This window comes from Trachemys scripta, chromosome 6, assembly GCF_013100865.1.
Source record: "Trachemys scripta elegans isolate TJP31775 chromosome 6, CAS_Tse_1.0, whole genome shotgun sequence".
NCBI lineage: Eukaryota > Metazoa > Chordata > Testudines > Emydidae > Trachemys > Trachemys scripta.
Window position 1 is genome coordinate 107,347,450 of NC_048303.1, and position 17,653 is coordinate 107,365,102.

The 17,653-nt window shown below is 40.8% G+C and overlaps 1 protein-coding gene across 2 annotated transcripts in view; it reads right to left on the reverse strand.

The window, feature by feature from the left end:
* UHRF2 (ubiquitin like with PHD and ring finger domains 2) overlaps positions 1-17,653 on the reverse strand; it is a 174,414-nt gene that overhangs the window by 4,962 nt on the left and 151,799 nt on the right. For both annotated transcript variants that reach the window (XM_034773107.1, XM_034773106.1), the window contains 5 exons: positions 12,622-12,728; positions 7,932-8,094; positions 7,115-7,252; positions 6,090-6,213; positions 5,451-5,614 (listed from right to left, as the gene is read on the reverse strand). In XM_034773107.1, coding sequence (XP_034628998.1) covers positions 5,451-5,614; positions 6,090-6,213; positions 7,115-7,252; positions 7,932-8,094; positions 12,622-12,728 — 696 coding nt within the window. The remainder of the gene's footprint in view (positions 1-5,450; positions 5,615-6,089; positions 6,214-7,114; positions 7,253-7,931; positions 8,095-12,621; positions 12,729-17,653) is intronic.

A 17,653-nucleotide genomic window follows, 5' to 3' on the forward strand; every position in this document is an offset into this window, starting at 1 on the left:
TCCAAATATCATTACATGACAGCTTGATTTTGTAGGTAAGCATAGTTAGCTTGTTTATATTCTAGCTTCCTTTTTTCATACCAGACAGTCTGAATTGCACATTTCTTCCAAAAAGCCCACTGGTATTGCTCCTACGCCTGCAGAAATATTGTGTGTCTAATATAGCCATGCACTCACCTTGTGCCAATGTTATCTATTTCTATATTCTGCTCACCTCATGCTTGCATGACTGAACTGTTATTTACTGTTTCTTCTTAGATTGTAAACTTCTTAGGGAAGAACAATGCTAAGCACATTAATAATAAATAATAAAAACTGAACTTGTTATACCTTTGTTTTTTCAATTGGCTTTAAATTCGTTATTTTGGATATTTGGTTGGATTAAGTCTTCCTCAACCCTTCATACCCATGACAAATACAACCTGACGGAGTGGCCAGGAAGCTGGTCCATGGCCATGCTAAATTTCCTGCTTCTCCAAATCCTCCTGGGACTCCAGAGAACCAAGGTTATGAAAAAGTACTAGTTCCACATTAATGTTTGTTAAAACAGTAAGACCTAGGGATTCTCAGCAGGGGTCAGGAAACATAGGAAGTTATGTACCTGTATTAAGTGATCATTCTTCCCTTTTGAAGCTCCCTTTGTCACAGACGTGCAGTATTCTAGCAAAGTGATCTCTACTTCTCTACACAGAGGGGAGCAAAGCACCTAACCCTTTCCTGGAACAAGCCACCTCTGCACCTGCTATTGTACTCACACAAGGATTGTGGCTAGTTTCATTATTTTCCTCTATGCTGTGAAAACAGATGAAAAGAACACTCTGCAAATGTACATGTTCATCCTTACATCTCAGTCTTCCAAAGCAACCCATTGGGATGGGGCAAATTTGTATTGGGTATTTTAAAAGCACAGTAGACCTTATGCAGATTCTAGCTCTGATATTTTATTTGCACAGGAGCTCCTCACTCCATACAGAAGTAAAACTGGAATTATGATTACACAAAATATAGACCTTTAAAATATTTTTTTAAAATATCAGAATTATTTGATTCAAACTGAGCCATATATACAGTACAAGTGAAAACAGTAGACATCAGTGTGCTTTAATGGTCAAGAGGTCCATTTTCAATGCAGAGAGCTAGCTGCATTAACATTAGTGGGAGCTGTATGGAAATTTATATAGTATCAGGCAGTGTCAAAATTATAGGTAGGAATCTAGAGGAAAACTACTTCCCAGTAACTGGATTTCCCACAAGCTAGTATTTTCTATTGTTACACATACATGTCACTATACCCTTGTGTAATGTATAACTTTAGGAGTCAAATCTCTCCAGTCATTTAAAAAAAGTGAATACACATGCCTTGGAGGGAACACAGGAAAATGGCTCATAACTTTATCTCAGCTCCTGTATAGCTACTTGTCTAGCAGCAGTGTAGTGGAGAGGTATCTTCAGTGGAAAAACAGAGAACTACAGGTGCTTCTGCTTTCAGAGAATTCATGTTAATAACACTGGTCTACAATTTTTGAGAAGTCGTCTGCTTCAGAGATAAAATGTGCTATTTATTATGTATTTTGATGTGCTGAATTCAAATATGACAAATAAAACAACCGATTGGCTATTGTTTCTAAGATATTTAAGTTTTTACATTTTATGTCTATGTATATTGTGTAGATAGTAGAGTTTTAATCATAAATTGTAAACCTAGGTCTTTTTATGTGTTTAAGGTTGCTTTACATGATAATATTTCACCTGTCCTGTTTATGTAACACTTTAAAAATCAGCAAAAGGGTTATATATATAAAATTTATTATGAAACAAAAGGCAAAAAACTATTATGTACATAGTTTAGTCCTATTCAGTGTCTACTCGGCACTTCTTGGCTTGTCTCTTGTACTCCTTAAATGGAGCATCTCTTGTCACTGTCCAGCAATAGTCTGCAAGCATTGATGGGCTCCATTTGCCCTGATAGCGTTTCTCCATTGTCGCAATATCCTGGTGAAATCGCTCGCCGTGCTCGTCGCTCACTGCTCCACAGTTCGGTGGAAAAAAATCTAGAGGAGAGTACAAAAAATGTATCTTTAGTGACATGTTGCAACCAAAGCTTTTGTATGCCTTGAGGAGGTTTTCCACCAACAACCTGTAGTTGTCTGCCTTGTTGTTTCCGAGACAATCTATTGCCACTAACTGGAAGGCTTTCCGTGCAGTCTTTTCCTTGCCACGCAGTGCATGGTCAATTGCATCATCTCGAAGAAGTTCACGAATCTGAGGACCAACAAAGACACCTTCCTTTATCTTAGCTTCACTTAACCTTGGAAATTGTCCACAGAGGTACTTGAAAGCTGCTTGTGTTTTGTTAATGGCCTTGACAAAGTTCTTCATCAGACCCAGCTTGATGTGTAAGGTGGTAACAAAATCTTCCTTGATTCAACAAGTGGTGAATGCTGAACACTTTTCCTCCCAGGCTCCAATGTCGGAGTGGCCAATCTTTCTTGATGTAGTGGGACTCTCTTGCATGACTATCCCATTCGCAGAGAAAACAGCAGTACTTTGTGTATCCAGTCTGCAGACCAAGCAAGAGAGCAACAACCTTCAAATCACCACAAAGCTGCCACTGATGTTGGTCATAGTTTATGCACCTCAAAAGTTGTTTCATATTGTCATAGGTTTCCTTCATATGGACTGCATGACCAACTGGAATTGATGGCAAAACATTGCCATTATGTAGTAAAACAGCTTTAAGACTCGTCTTCGATGAATCAATGAACAGTCTCCACTCATCTGGATCGTGAACGATGTTGAGGGCTGCCATCACACCATCGATATTGTTGCAGGCTACAAGATCACCTTCCATGAAGAAGAATGAGACAAGATCCTTTTGACGGACACGGAACATGGAAACCCTAACATCACCTGCCAGGAGATTCCACTGCTGTAGTCTGGAGCCCAACAGCTCTGCCTTACTCTTGGGTAGTTCCAAATCCCTGACAAGGTCATTCAGTTCACCTTGTGTTATGAGGTGTGGTTCAGAGGAGGAGGATGGGAGAAAATGTGGGTCCTGTGATATTTATGGTTCAAGGACCAGAGGTTTCATCCTCTTCCTCGTCTGACTCAAGTGAGAATGATTCTGGTGCATCAGGAACCGGCAGTCCTTCTCCGTGGGGTACTGGGCGTATAGCTGATGGAACGTTTGGATAATGCACAGTCCACTTTTTCTTCTTTGACACACCTTTCCCAACTGGAGGCACCATGCAGAAGTAACAATTGCTGATATGATCTGTTGGCTCTCTCCAAATCATTGGCACTGCAAGAGGCATAGATTTCCTTTTCCTGTTCAATCACTGGCGAAGATTTGTTGCACAAGTGTTGCAGCATATGTGTGGGGCCCACCTCTTGTCCTGATCTCCAATTTTGCAGCCAAGATAAAGGCGATAGGCTTTCTTAACCATAGTGGTTATACTGCGCTTTTGTGATGCAAAAGTCACTTCACCACAAACATAGCAGAAGTTATCTGCACTGTTCACACAAGTCCGAGGCATCTCTGCTCTCTTTGGCTAAACAGAAATGTGTCCCTTTGCAAAATCAAACACTGACAAATAAGAGCACGACACTGTATGATTTCTAGAGCTGATATAGGGCAATTTGTTCAGCAGAGTGACGTAAGTAATAGGATGCCTAAAAATGAACACCAAAAAAATTCCATTTACACCTCTACCCCGACACAACGCGACCTGATATAACAATATTTTCCTGCTTTGGATTTTTCTGAAGTCCCTTTTCTTTAGAGATTTGCTAGTGTTTTTTGTTCTCTCCTTTCCCTCAGTGTGTCTGGAAGGACCAGCTAGTTACAGGCTATTATAAGGAGTTTAGACTTTCGTGAAGAAGACAAATATAGATACTGTGGACTGATTGGTACCAAATACTGATCCAGGCATTTAACACAGTTGCTGATAGCTGGCTGTTGGAGCAATGGCTCTGCAAAGTGTTTGTGTACTCTATTAACATTAGGGGTTTTTCTCTCTCTAGGATCAATCTATAGACTACTACTATTTCTATATCAATCTACACATTCAAAGTGATCTACCTAATCAACTAATTACTACCCATACATTTTCTTTGTGTGTCTATTCCCATAAATATTGTCCTCTACTGGACATTACATCACCCATATCTACTCAGGTGTGCTCATGTTATCCTCTGATGATTGCAGCTTGGAGAACAATAAGGAGGGCAAAGAGGGAGAGATATAGAAGAGGGAGGTGAGATGGAAAGAAAAAGGGAGGCTGGGATGGGGATAAAGCAGAGGTAGAGGGGGAAAAAGAAAAAAAATAAGATGCAAAGAGTTATAAGGAGGAAAGGAGGGAGGAAGAGAAGAGAAACAAACAGAAAAGGGCAAAGGTGAATGAGAAGATGGGAAGAAACAACTACTGATGATATCAAACACACGTACCCATGGACTATCACCAGCTACTCATATACAGTAGTATTACAGCCAAACATGTAGGGCAAAGGTGGGCTTTTTTTTTGGGGGGGGGCATTTTTAATATTTAAAGAATTTGTAATTGGGAGGCAGAGAGATGCTCTGGGGAAGGCATAACATTTCTTAGTTTTTCATGACTTGATTTTTGACCTTCAGCTTTACTCTCTGTGCTTTGGTTTCTCAATCTGTAAATTGGGTAAAATAACTACCACCCAGAGTGTCATGAACATTAATGTTCACATACAGTGTATTTTGGAGAGGGAGGTGGTTTTATTCTACACTTACCCTTTTGAAGGGATATAAGATCTATGGAATTTTTATGTTGGGGTTTTGTCTCTCCACCCTGGACTATCCCTTGTTGTTTCCTTAACATTTTATGTACTTATACTGTACACTGTGTTTTACATACACCCTTGCTGTCTTAGGGACTGATCTTGCTGCCCCATATCATGTGAATAGGGATTGCCCTCAACCAACAGCTGCAGGATTGGGCCCTTAAACAATCTTTATCCTGAGAGATAAAAACATACACTACCATAAATAATGTGTGTACTTTTTAAACTAACTTGGTATCTGAACCTTTGGATATGACTATCCACATTAGGCCTTCCCAGCATTTCTCTATCATCTCCTTTTTGAGTTAGAACACAAAATTAAATTTCCTGTCAATTACTTTAAGTAAAGACAGTATTACTGAGAAGCATTATCTTTCTTCTTATGTCTTATTTCTCATGCCTGCATCACACAGAGGACATATATTCACAATGTAAAAGATGACAGAGATAGCAACTGTATTTGAGTTTTTGTGTAAAAATAAATAAATAAATAAATAAATCTCTCCCCCCCACCCATTAGCATTGGGTGTGTTTCAAGTATGAGACAAGAGTTAATAAAATCTCTCTTTCAAACTATGTAGGCTAAAATTCCCACTGACACAAAAATGCAGAATAATATAAGCAAGCTGCAAACATACTGGTCCTTCCTTAAGAGAAGCAAGCACTTCATCCCACAGTTTCTGGTTCAGACAGTCTTCTCTTATCAGCCACTGCTGTTGCTGGGTTAGCTGAAAAGCCTCTCCTTTCCCTCCATCTCCCATTCTCATGGTTTTGGATGTGTTTTTAGGCTCCTCTATACCTACTGAAAAATATCATCAGCAGACACAATAAGAGCAGAGTGTTAGTTTCAACTATTAAGAAGGGAACACAAAGCATCTACAAGTCTTAAACAGGAATCTTATTTGTGAAAAACTGTAATAATTTTTTCCTATTCATCTTTATTCTGGACTGCAGCACAAGGCTACACATAAGACTGTTCATTTTTTTTCTTTCTGAAAAAATAGAAAAAGTGTTAGGAACGGAGAGAAAAATTATACAGTATTTTCTTTTCTCATACAGTTTTATCCTTTCTCCCCGGCCCAGCACTGAACAGGATCCTATGAGGACCAACCTCTCCTTTACATTTAGTTGAACACTTGCTTCACTAACATTTTTTCTTATTTCACATTCTTATCCCAAACGGCTTCCTGTTTTCTTAGCAGTTTTCATATTCTTGACTTTAAATATATACAACTTGACAGAACTCTACCTAGTGTCAAAAAAATAAAAAGACATACCATTATCAATTGACCGTTTCTGGTTTCCATTGCTCTGTCTGGTTGGCTCCTGTTTCACAGTTTGCTTTTTAACCTTATATTTCTTCTCTTTACTAGCCATGGCTTCCAGATAACCTTCTGGATACTAAACAGAAAAACAAAGATTTATTTTTTTAAAAGATAAAACAAAATCTGCTGGAATATGGGGATGTCCATTTCCAAAGAAAACTTCAACCACAAAACCTACACATTGAAATAATTTCAAAGGACTCACATAAGCAAGAAAATGAAGTTACATGTGTAACATCTATTTTTAGGGAATTGCAATTCAGTCATAAAATCTGATGAAGCTTGATGTAAAAGGGACCAATCCAGTGAAAGATATCCATGGCCTTCCAAACTCCACAAACCACAGAGTTAAAGCTGAAGATGCTGATTCTGTGACAAGGTAATCCATCCAAGGAAAAGGTTGGCCTGTTGAGAAAGGCAATACTGCCTTGAATCTTCCCAGCTCCAGAACAGGGAGTTGGCAAAGCTACTTGGGGGGTGGGGAAAAACTCATGTGAAATGAGTTTCCAGTTGCCCAGAGGTTCTGCAATCCTGAGAGATTGGCCTCTCTGTGGGAACTCCATAGTCATTGGGTACAAAGTTGGGAAAAACAACAGACACAGGGACATATTTTTTTCAAAGTTATCAGGGGAGATGCATTTAAGGCTCCATTTAGCAACAATGAAACAACTCATATGAGTAGTATTCAAAATGAGAAACAGTTGTCCTACTGGGCTCTCAAATAGTGACAAACACATAAAAGCAAGGTAATTCAGTGTTCAGGCCCAAAGCTCCAGCCATAATTCATCCTGCTTTGCCGAAATATTGTAATGTTTTCTAAACTGCTGGAAATCTTAAATATTTTGTGAGCTTACCACAATGAGTATGTGAAGAATGGGGATGGAATTTAACTGAGACTTTTTTACAATTAGAATTTAAGTTAGACTCAACTTATTTGAATAAAATGTTGAAACAAGTTTGTGAATTTAGATTCTAACCTGTACATTCAGACCCAATTTCTTTGACCGTTCTATTCCTTCTGAGGTCCAAGGTGCAGGTTCAACATCATCTCTTCTCAGAAGATAACGCCAAACTAAGAATCCACATTTTCCAATTTCTGGCCAATATTTCACCACCTAAATCACAATAGTTCCAGTACTAGTTTATGCATTTTCTCCAACAGCTTATAAAATTGTGTCATACTAGGTCCCCAAATCAAATTCAAGCAAATCTTGCCAGAAGTTGAATGTTCTCACTTCACTGGATTTTCATTATTTTACCATAAACCATCAAACACACGTAAATAGTCATACTGTATATAGATCAAAGAGAACATAGCAGACTTGATTCATATTATATACACTACAGTTTTAAATCTTCTTTTCCCTCCACTGTCAAATGGTTATTTCGATAAATGTAGAACAGTATGTTCAGTGATACATTCTTATGCTAGAATTTTAAGAAGTGTGTGAAAGATTTTTTTGAGAGGCGTGGGGTTAAAAAAAAAAAAAAAAAAAAAAAAAAAAATCAATGGATTCCCAGGGATCAGTTTGGTTCTGTCCATGTTTGTAAAAACAGCTTATCTACTCAGATTGATATATCCTTGTTATTGACTATGTTCTACTACTGTTTTTTTTGCTTTGAATACTTTAATTTTAAATAGTCTTCAATACAGAATGAGCTAAGCTACATAATCTTTACTAAGACACCATGATCACTTTCTTCCAATGTAATAATAAAGGCTATGAAACATTAGAATCTGAACAGCATTTTCCTCTTAAAATGCAATAAAGTAGGTAGCAGAAAACTGTGTACCTTATAAATGCCATCATATCTATTGCCTTCCTCAGGGGCGTATTTGCTGATCCTTCGTCCTTTGGAACTGCGCACCACTCGAACTGGTTTACCAGCTCTCCAATTCTTAGACTCTGCTCCATTTTTATCATCCAATGGAGCATCACAGTTTAGGGCCAGTGCCCTAAAAACGTATTAAAAAGTCTTCATATAATATAATGCATCATAAAATATAATGCTCAACATGAATGTGACTAGGTCACGCTTTATTTGCCTTCCCAGATTATGCTTTCACCATCTAGCAGAGGGATAGATAACCAGATTTCTAGTAAAGTCCTCCCCAAGGAAGTGGACTGAGGCCAGAAGTGACCATAGGAGTTTTCTAGCATCCATATCAGTAACAGCTCTGCCATGCATGACAGGGGAAAAAAATGGAAACGTGGAATTTTGTTTTAAGTGTTCAAATAGAAAACCTTAGGGATGCTAACAGGCAAAACATGATGGCATGCAAAAAGCTGAAGATTATTTATATTTTAGAATAGTTATTTCTCAAATAATGTGGCAGGAATGATAAAATCTGAATGACCAGCTACAGCTAAGGCAAAGTTTATATCTCCCTATTCTTCCTTCCACATCATTTCAGGTTATCAGGTTTCTAAGGTGGCATCTTTACCAAAAACAAATAAACAAACAAGAAAATGTATATAGGAATTAGTATTTTAGCTAATAAACATATGTGAAGATATAAAACCAGTCAAATAGTCACATCTGGAAAAGGTATGCAATAACTGTCCAACAGATCTCAATAACTAAAGCATTACTTTTGTTTGCCTGTGAAACTGCCAAAGAATAGGTACTGTGTGAGTAATAACAATTTTAAGGTTAGGCCACTAGCCATCTACTGGATTTCAGAGCTCAGGCTCCAGCCCGAGCATGAATGTCTGTACTGCTATTTTTAGCTCTGTACCACAACCCCACGTCAATTGACCCAGGCTCTGCAACTCACTGCCATGGGTTTTTTTTTTTTTTTGCTGTGCAGATGTACCCAATGAATAAAGCTTTGAAAATTTTTCATTATCTCAGGGTGAGAACCTACAGAAAATAAACTAGTTTTCCCGTAAAGAATTCATCACTGTTTGAACTCTAACGAAGTTTACTAATAGATGTTTGCCCAGGACTTCTTGGCCACGCCTTCATAATTTATTTGTTTGGTTTGATCAGCAGCTGTGCATTAACACTTTGCTAGTTTGCTTTGATCAAGTCTCATTTCAAAGAGGACTAGATCAAAGCATACTAATGAATTGTTAACGAATGGCAGCAGAGTCCATAACGTTATTGTGACAATAGTGAGAAATTATATATTTTTTACTTTGCCTCTGCCATTAATTATACATTATTTTACTGTGACAAAATTGTATCAATTGTCATAGTCTGAGGTTAATGTTGAAGAGCGCAACTCACTTGGAATATCGTTTTAAAAAATAGTTTGTAACCTATTAGCAGCCTGTTCATTAATTATTATTATCTAAGTGCACCCTAGCCATGAAGACTACAATTTGTCATAATTGCAAGTCACTGTAGCTGAACTATATCAAATTCTTGAGGCCAAGTTTTTAGAAAGAGTACTAAGGTCTACGTGCAAAACAGTCATGCACTGCTATGCATACAAAAAGTGTGTGATCAAATGGTGGCTGTTCAGATATCTAAGTTGCCTAATGCATGAACCTAGTCTTCTTGTTCTGAAAATGTGGTCCCTTATGTTTAATCACCAGAGAAGTCAGGTTAACACTCAGAAAAGAAATATGGTGGAATTTCCCATATGAACTACTATCTTATTAAATTCAGAAGATGCCTTTTGAGGAGATGCAAAATGAAGCTTCTCAGTGACTTTAGGTCAGTATAAGATGTCATGTATTCACATACAACCGAATGTACAGGATTGGATACTGATCACCTTTCCTGAATAACTCTGCCTAATCTTGTCCCAAAAACTGTTCATATGTTATTGGACTTTCTTCTGTACATAATAAACATGCAGCCATGTTCTGTGAAAAATTGCAATGCTTCAGTTTGGCAACCCGGAATACTTAAAAGAAATCTACTTATATGAACACCGACTAGCAAAACACACATAGATGAAATTCCGTCTTTACAAGAATATCTGGATCATCATCGCTTTAGTGAGGAGTCCAGGGATAAGGGCTGACCATTCAAATGCATTGCTGTACTTTGGAAAAACTGATGAATCATTAAAAAGCAGAAATGTTTTTCGTTAAAATCACAGGTTAGTAGGCTTCTCTTTCTTCTTCAATGCAAAAAGAAATGTTTCTGGATGTACTGCTTAAATGACAGAGATCCTTCACATTGAGTTTTGGTGGAGATATGAAAAGGCTAATGTGAAAAAGTGCAGTTAAAGAACAAGTGAAAGCATTTAATGAAATCGCTCAGGAGAGCTATAACAGATCTGTTCTCCTGCTTGCGAATGAAAATCAACTGACAGGGCACTGATGCACTCCATCAGAGATGATGTCATCAGAAATTCCTTTATTACCCTGTGCTGGTTGGGGAAAGAATTATCATGTTGCCTGGAATCCTATGTAAATAAGGTAAAGAATGGTTGTGAATTCTAAGGAATTTTGTGAGTACAAACCCCCCCCACCAACGTAGCATCTTTGAAGTGCTGTTATTTATACTAGTCTTACAACCACTTCATCTGGATAACTAGAAATAAAGGTGACAAACAAAGCAACTGCAGCTCTTTCTGAGGGACCACTTTAAGACCGCAGTCGACCCATGCTTCAAAGGTGGGGAAATGCTTCAATCCATGTCCACTCACTGAGTGATTTCCTGTAATAAGAAGGCTGAATGCCATGTCTGCTATAGCAAAGATCCAAAAATTAATTTTGAACACTGACATGACCTAGTTCCAGCAAAAACAAAAACTAGACTGCAAAAAATCATAAAATGTATCTATTACCTGTTCTCCAGATTACTTATATCCTCATTTGAGATAAACCGTGTTTTATATCTACAGCAACTATGTAACAATTAAACACAAAAAACTAATTAAAAGAATATTAAGGTTACAAAGTCAAGGATGCAAATACTAAGAAATGCTTGCATTAAGTTGCCTGTGCAAAACTCCTCTAAACACTGTCACCCAAGCCTGTCTCTGTCCCTATGTTCTCAACCACCCCCACCTTAGTTCTTGTTGCCCCCTTTCACATCCCTCTGTATTCAAGTGAGGCTGTTCCTTCTCTTCTTCATCATTGTTTGGGCACTAGCAAGTGGAGCATTGAGAGTCTCCCATCTCTCAGTTCCAATGCCTGGCATTACAGTGGAACTGTGCTGCCAGAAGGAGAGATTGCAGGAAGTCCTACTTGGTCTTTGCAACTCTTCACTGCACTATGCTCAGATGATCTATGGGAATAATGCATGCACAGTCCGGTCAGCATCTAGGAGCTGTGATGAAGATGAAACATGCCCACTGCAAGCAGAATCTTCAGAGAATATGGCTGCCAAACTTTACAAAGCCTTTACTGAGCATGTCTGAACTACAATTTTTCAGAGGCTTATAACTTGACCAAAATTAGGCAGATTTACATGGGGACAGCAAAAGAAATATCCTTAACATCAGCGCAACCCCGGGCCTAATTTCATGCCCTTGCTCCAATACATGGATGCACTAGCACTTCAGTGAAACAGATCTGATGTTTTTTTAACCTGGGTAAAACATATTCCCCAGGTTATGTTCTTGCAAATGGTTAACCATTTTAGCTAAATAAGTAAGTCTGCCTTAGCCAGATACTTGGCATGGAAAATTTCAGCCTGAACACTCAAAGTTTCGCAAAGTTATGCCATTGAAAACAGGATCTTATAGTGGATAGGGTTACCATATTTAAACATTAAAAAAAGAGGACACTCCACAGGGCCCTGGCCCTGCCCCTTCCCCGCCCCAACTCCGCCCCCTTCCCCGATCGCCCCGCATTCCCCCTCCTCTCTCCCAACCACGCGAAACAGCTGCCCGAACGCTACTGGCTTCACGGTTGCCAGGCAGCCCCCAGACCTCCAGACCCTGCGCTTCCCCAGCGCAGCCGGAGCCTGAGAGGGGAAGCGCCCGGCCAGGGGCGCACGGTCTGGAGGTCTGGGGGCTGCCCGGCAAACCGTGAAGCCGGTAGCGCTCGGGCAGCTCGACTCTTCAGCTACACAGAGCTGAGGTGTCTGGGGGGAGCAGCAGCAGCCACCACCGCAGGGGAATCCACCCGCGGCTCGCAGCCTGCCAGAGCCGCTCTAAGGTAAGCAGGGGACTGGGGCAGGGATGCCGGCAAAACAAAGCTGGGAGTATTTTCACGGACATGTTCGGCTTTTTGGGAATTCCCCCCGGACGGGGATTTGAGGACCAAAAAGCCGGACATGTCCAGGAAAATCCGGACGTATGGTAACCCTAATAGTGGAATGTGTTAGGCAACCTTAATCGAAGACATGGCTACCAGCTAAACCTATAATACAGCAATGTATTTTATTCAGCTACAATTACAGTTTTAAATCAATATAACAGGACACTGATAAAATGCCAGTGGATAGCCAGAGGTACCACCATTTACAAGGGTTTTAGATGATAAAAGGAACACATCAAAAATTAGTTTTAAATTAATGGAATACAACTGTATTGTTCTTTGAAAGACTTTAATTTATTCTTCAAAAAACTTACCTGTTCATGTGTGTTAATGTTTGATCAAATGAATGTTCTCCAATCCTTTTATTTCCAGAAAGATCTCTACCACCACTCCCAGTGTAAGTGAATTCATCGCCTCGATCCTGTGGGAGAAGATTATCCTCATTTTTAACATTCCAAATTAAAGCATCTGAACTGAAAACACCATTGCTTCATTGGTCCTGTTTCCTCAGACAAACATGAACATTTCCCTTACGCACAATTATGAATTTGTGCTCCGTTCCTACACGACCCTCCTTCTAGAAATTATACCAACTCAAAGCTACAGGTTCCATGATCATCAGACTTCTATTAAACCCTTAGCTTCTAAAAACTATGGAGGGAGGGCAGCATACACTGATCATAATTATAATGTTATTAAGACAGAACAAGTTTAGTTTAGTAGGAAATCATATTGCAAAATATGTATCATCATCGCAGATAAATAGGGTTCAATTCTGCAAGGTGCTGAGCACACTGGCCCTGATCCAGTGGAGCACTTAAGCATGTTCTTAACTATACTTCAATGACACTTGTGCTTAATGTTAAGACTGTGCAAAAGGGCACTGCTGGATCAGGGCCAGAACACTCAGCACCTTGTAGGATCCAGCCCACACTAGGCTGGGATTGATAAACAGAACTTCATTAATTAGAGCATTATTAAAATGCAGCTCTAGCTATATTTACCACTGTAAGAAAAGTTTCTTTCATAAACATTGTCAGACTGGTGTTATGAACTCACTATTATACAAATGGAGATATTTATTTGCATTCACTTTTCTAAGTACAGTATATGATTCCTCTCCAAAAGCATTAACAACAACACTAATCAGTGAAACCAAAAGAGTTTTATACATGCCTTAATTGAGTAAAAGACAGGTGTTCTTCGAGATGTGTTGCTCATGTCTATTCCACAATAAGTGTGCATGCTCACCATGTGCACCAGTCGGAAATTTCCCCTAGTAGTACCCATAGGGGAGCGCCCCTAGGGACCCCTGGAGTGGCGCCTCCATGGCGTCATATAAAGGGCGCTGCATGCTCCCCCCAACCTCAGTTCTGACTGTGGCACCGGCGGAGTAGCCTGTTTGGCCTGACCCATCGATGGACGGCTACAAAGGGAGGCCGGGCTGATGTATGACCTGCCGCTGTCCCTGGCGCCGGGAGCAGTGCCGAACTCAAGGCTGCGACCTCAACGTGGAGGACCGGTACCGTCGGTAACAGATGCTCAGCGATCGGCTCTGGCGGGTGAATCTGCGACAGCGAATCGCCGGCGATCGACAACGGAGGCTGCGGGAGCAGTGCCGTGAGATGACGAACAGGAATGGCGTTGACATTCGTGTCGTGACTGGCTATGATAGCCCTTCTGAGACAAGGACCTATGGTGTCATCTGCCTCGGTCCTGTCGGTGTTCGCTCCTCAAGGTGGAGTGGTGCCTGGAGTCTCTGTCAGATGGAACCCAGCTAGACAACCTGCTGGGAGGCGACGGTGACCCACATGGACTATGCACAGAACAGTTGCTAAGCGGCGAATGGTGTTGGGAACGTTCCCTTGACCGAGACGGGGGCAACTATGGAGCTCCCAGTGGCGGCTTGCTTCTGAACTGCAGGGCCAACATTGGCGGTGCTCCTGGTACCGGCATGGACATAACGTCCCAAGCCTCCTGCAGGGCCTCTGGCATGGAGGGCATCCAGACATCTGGGGAAGCCTTCTCCAAATGGGCCGGACTACTCTGCTCAACTTGAGTCCGAGGCCTAGAGGCCAAGGAGTATCGACGACTGCCCAACATGAGTCTAGCTTCTACCCCAGTTTTACTCCAGTGCCGCGGTGGAGAAGACCTCTCCTTAGTCTTCTTGGCGTGCCCTGTGGACGGGGAGCGGTGCCGACTGGTAGATGGTGCCTAGAGGTCGTCTCACACTGACACCGCGGTGCCTGGTGCCGACTTGGAGAGGTGCGCCGGAGTCGGAGTCAACGCTGACTCCATCAGGATAGCCTGGAGCCTAATGTTTCTCTCTCTCTTGGTCTGAGGCTTAAACGACTTGCTAATCTTGCAGCGATCGCTGAGATGGATTTCCCCCAAACAGCGTAAACAGTCCGCATGCAGATCATTCACTGGCATAGGTCGCCTACAAGTGTCATACAACTTAAAACCCGGAGCATGGGGCATGCCCCGGCCCAGGTGCACTAGCTAAACTAAACTAACTAAACTACTCAAATTAACTACAGGTACCATACACGGAACAAACAAGAATTCTGGGGACGAGCTATAGCAAAGCTGGAGTAGAACAGTTCCGAAGCATCTTCACTGGCGGCAAGTAGGATCTGAGTGTCGGGGGAGCGCGCAGCGTCCCTTATACCACGCCATGGAGGCACCACTCCAGAGCTCACCGCTAGGGGAGCTCTCTGCTAGGAGAAAATCTTCCAGCACTGGTGCATGTGGCGAACATGCACACCTATTGTGGAATACACATGAGCAATCACTCGAAGAAGAACTGCATAATCCTACTATTACACCTCTCATCCTACTTCTCCTCTTTCCTATCTTTAGTTTATTATCCTCAGTTGTAGTGTCATGTCTGAATTTAGCTCAAAGGATGTTCAAGCAGGGGATATGTCTTTACTTGTATCGGTACTATCCTTAACACACTTTGGGATGCTCAAAATATTACACAATTATAATTGTAACTTCTTCTATTTAACATCCAGTAGATACACAAACACTATTTAAAGATATAAAAAGCATGTCTTGTTTGAAAACAAAGCAAAATATCTTTTCAACTACAGATAAGAGCATTTTGTTGCGCAGGTTATTTTAGTATTCTAACTTGGTCTTTTGTTTGGCTGATAGAAAACGTTGTCCTAGACTGTATCTGCTCTCTGACCGAGCAGTCTCAGAGAGCTTCTAATATACTTCAATTTTTAAAAGGAGAATTATCAACTAAATTTTAAATGTAATAATGTATTCTCAATTAAAAATGCATTTGGAGAGGAATCATATTCTCTATTTTTAACATTAATATTTTGCATTGATATATCACCTTTTATCCAAGGATTTCAAAGCAGTTTCCGAACTTCAGTGAATTTAACCCTACCATTCTGTGAAATCTGAATGAATTTTAGTGACAAGCTGATAAAAAATTGGTAAATATAATTTAAGAGCTCTATGGTTTAAGCAGGAAAAATGATTTGGTGCTATTGATCACATTTTTAAAACAATGGATTTTTGTGAGCAAGCTGAATGACATTTCTGTAAGTATCTATGAAATGTCACAATTTACTGATTTTTTTTTAAATCTGCTATTTCTGGTATGTGTGACAAGTAGTTATTTTTCTGCTATGTAACAGTACTTCCTTCACATCCTCAGAAAAGTTCATTTCTAAGTTTTGGAACTATTGAGGAGCCATGCTTTGAGCAGGAGAACTTGCAAATTTGGGTGATGGATCTGGCCCACATCTTGAGAAAGAAGATGAGGAACAGGGTGGAGAGTAAATGGTGGACAGACCGTCAGCTGAAAAATGTATGGAAACCATGTCTGTCTTAGCCACACTGGAACTATAACAACAACTCTGGCCTTTTCTTTCTTTATCTTGAATATCACTTTGGATATTAGTGGAATTGGCGGAAATGCATATAACACATGTCTGTTTCATCTGGGGAGAAAAGCATCTCCAAGAGAATGGTGACCCAGACATTCTCTGGAGCAGAATTGAGAGTATTTCTTGTTCTTGGCTGTGGCGAACAGGTCTATCTTTGGAGTTCGCCGACGTATGAATATGTTGTGAAGGATGGTAGTGTCTACTTCCCATTCGTAATCTTGGGAAAATTTTCTGCTGAGAATATCTGCTGTAGAGATCTGTATGTCCAGGAGGTAAAGTTGCTGAGATGCTGAACTGTTAACAAATGTACCAGTTCCATATTTTCACTGTCTTGGCACACAGGGAACGTGATCTTGCTCCTCCCTGGCGGTTTATGTAGAACATGCATGCAATGTTGTCTGTCTTAATCTTTACATGTTTGTCTTTGACCACTGGTAGGAAATGTGAGCAGACATTCTTGACTGCTCTGAGCTCTAGTAAGTTGATATGTAGTGAGGATTCGAGAGGGGACCATTTGCCCTGAATGGTGTAGGTGTCGGTGTCCAAGTGGGCTCCCCATCCCATTAGGGATGCCATCCATTGTCAATGACAGGGGTGGTTGAGTGAAGGGGACTCCCGCACATACCTTGTGAGTATATGCCCACCAGTTGCGTGAGTTTTTGATTCTTGAGGAGATTGACAGAAGTTTGTTTAAATTGTATCTTCTCGGGATATATACCTTCTGAGCCACCCTTGAAGACAACGCATGTGGAGTCTTGTATGCTTTATGACAAAGGTGCCCACCCGCTACGTGCCCCAGTAGTTGCAGACAGGTTCTGGCTGAAATCCGCGAACTGGCCCAAACTGTCGAGATTAAGCTGGCCAAGATGTTGAACCATGTGATGGGACGAAGGCTTTGAGCTCTATTGCATCTAAGCAGGTTCCTATGAATTCCAGCTGTTGCAATGGGGTCGAAATGGACTTTTGGGTATTTAGTTATAGGCCTAGTTGTAGGAATAGATCTATAGTTTTTCGTGTCTCTCAAGGTGTAGGTGAATGTACGTACTTTGAGCTAGCAATCATCTAGATATAGAAATATCACAATGCCTTGTTTGTGAGGGTCCTCTTTTTCTTGGCCGATTCCCTGCTTGGGGAACTTGGGGTCTGCTTTTTCAAGATTTTCTGAGAGGAATCTAAGGATTGCCTCTTTGAAGTCACTGAAGAGTGTTGATCCAACAATGATGATGGGATCGGTCTCAACAGGGACCGCTGTCCAGGGGAGGTCCTGGGCCCTGGTTGGACTGAGCTTTCAATCATGAGCAGTCTTAATTTCAGCTCATGGCTCTTTCTGGTTCTGGATTTTCATTTGAGACAAAACATGCACTTCTGAGGCATGTGTGCCTCTCTCAGGCAGTGAATGCAGCAAGAATGGCCATTGCTGACAGGAATGGCTTCC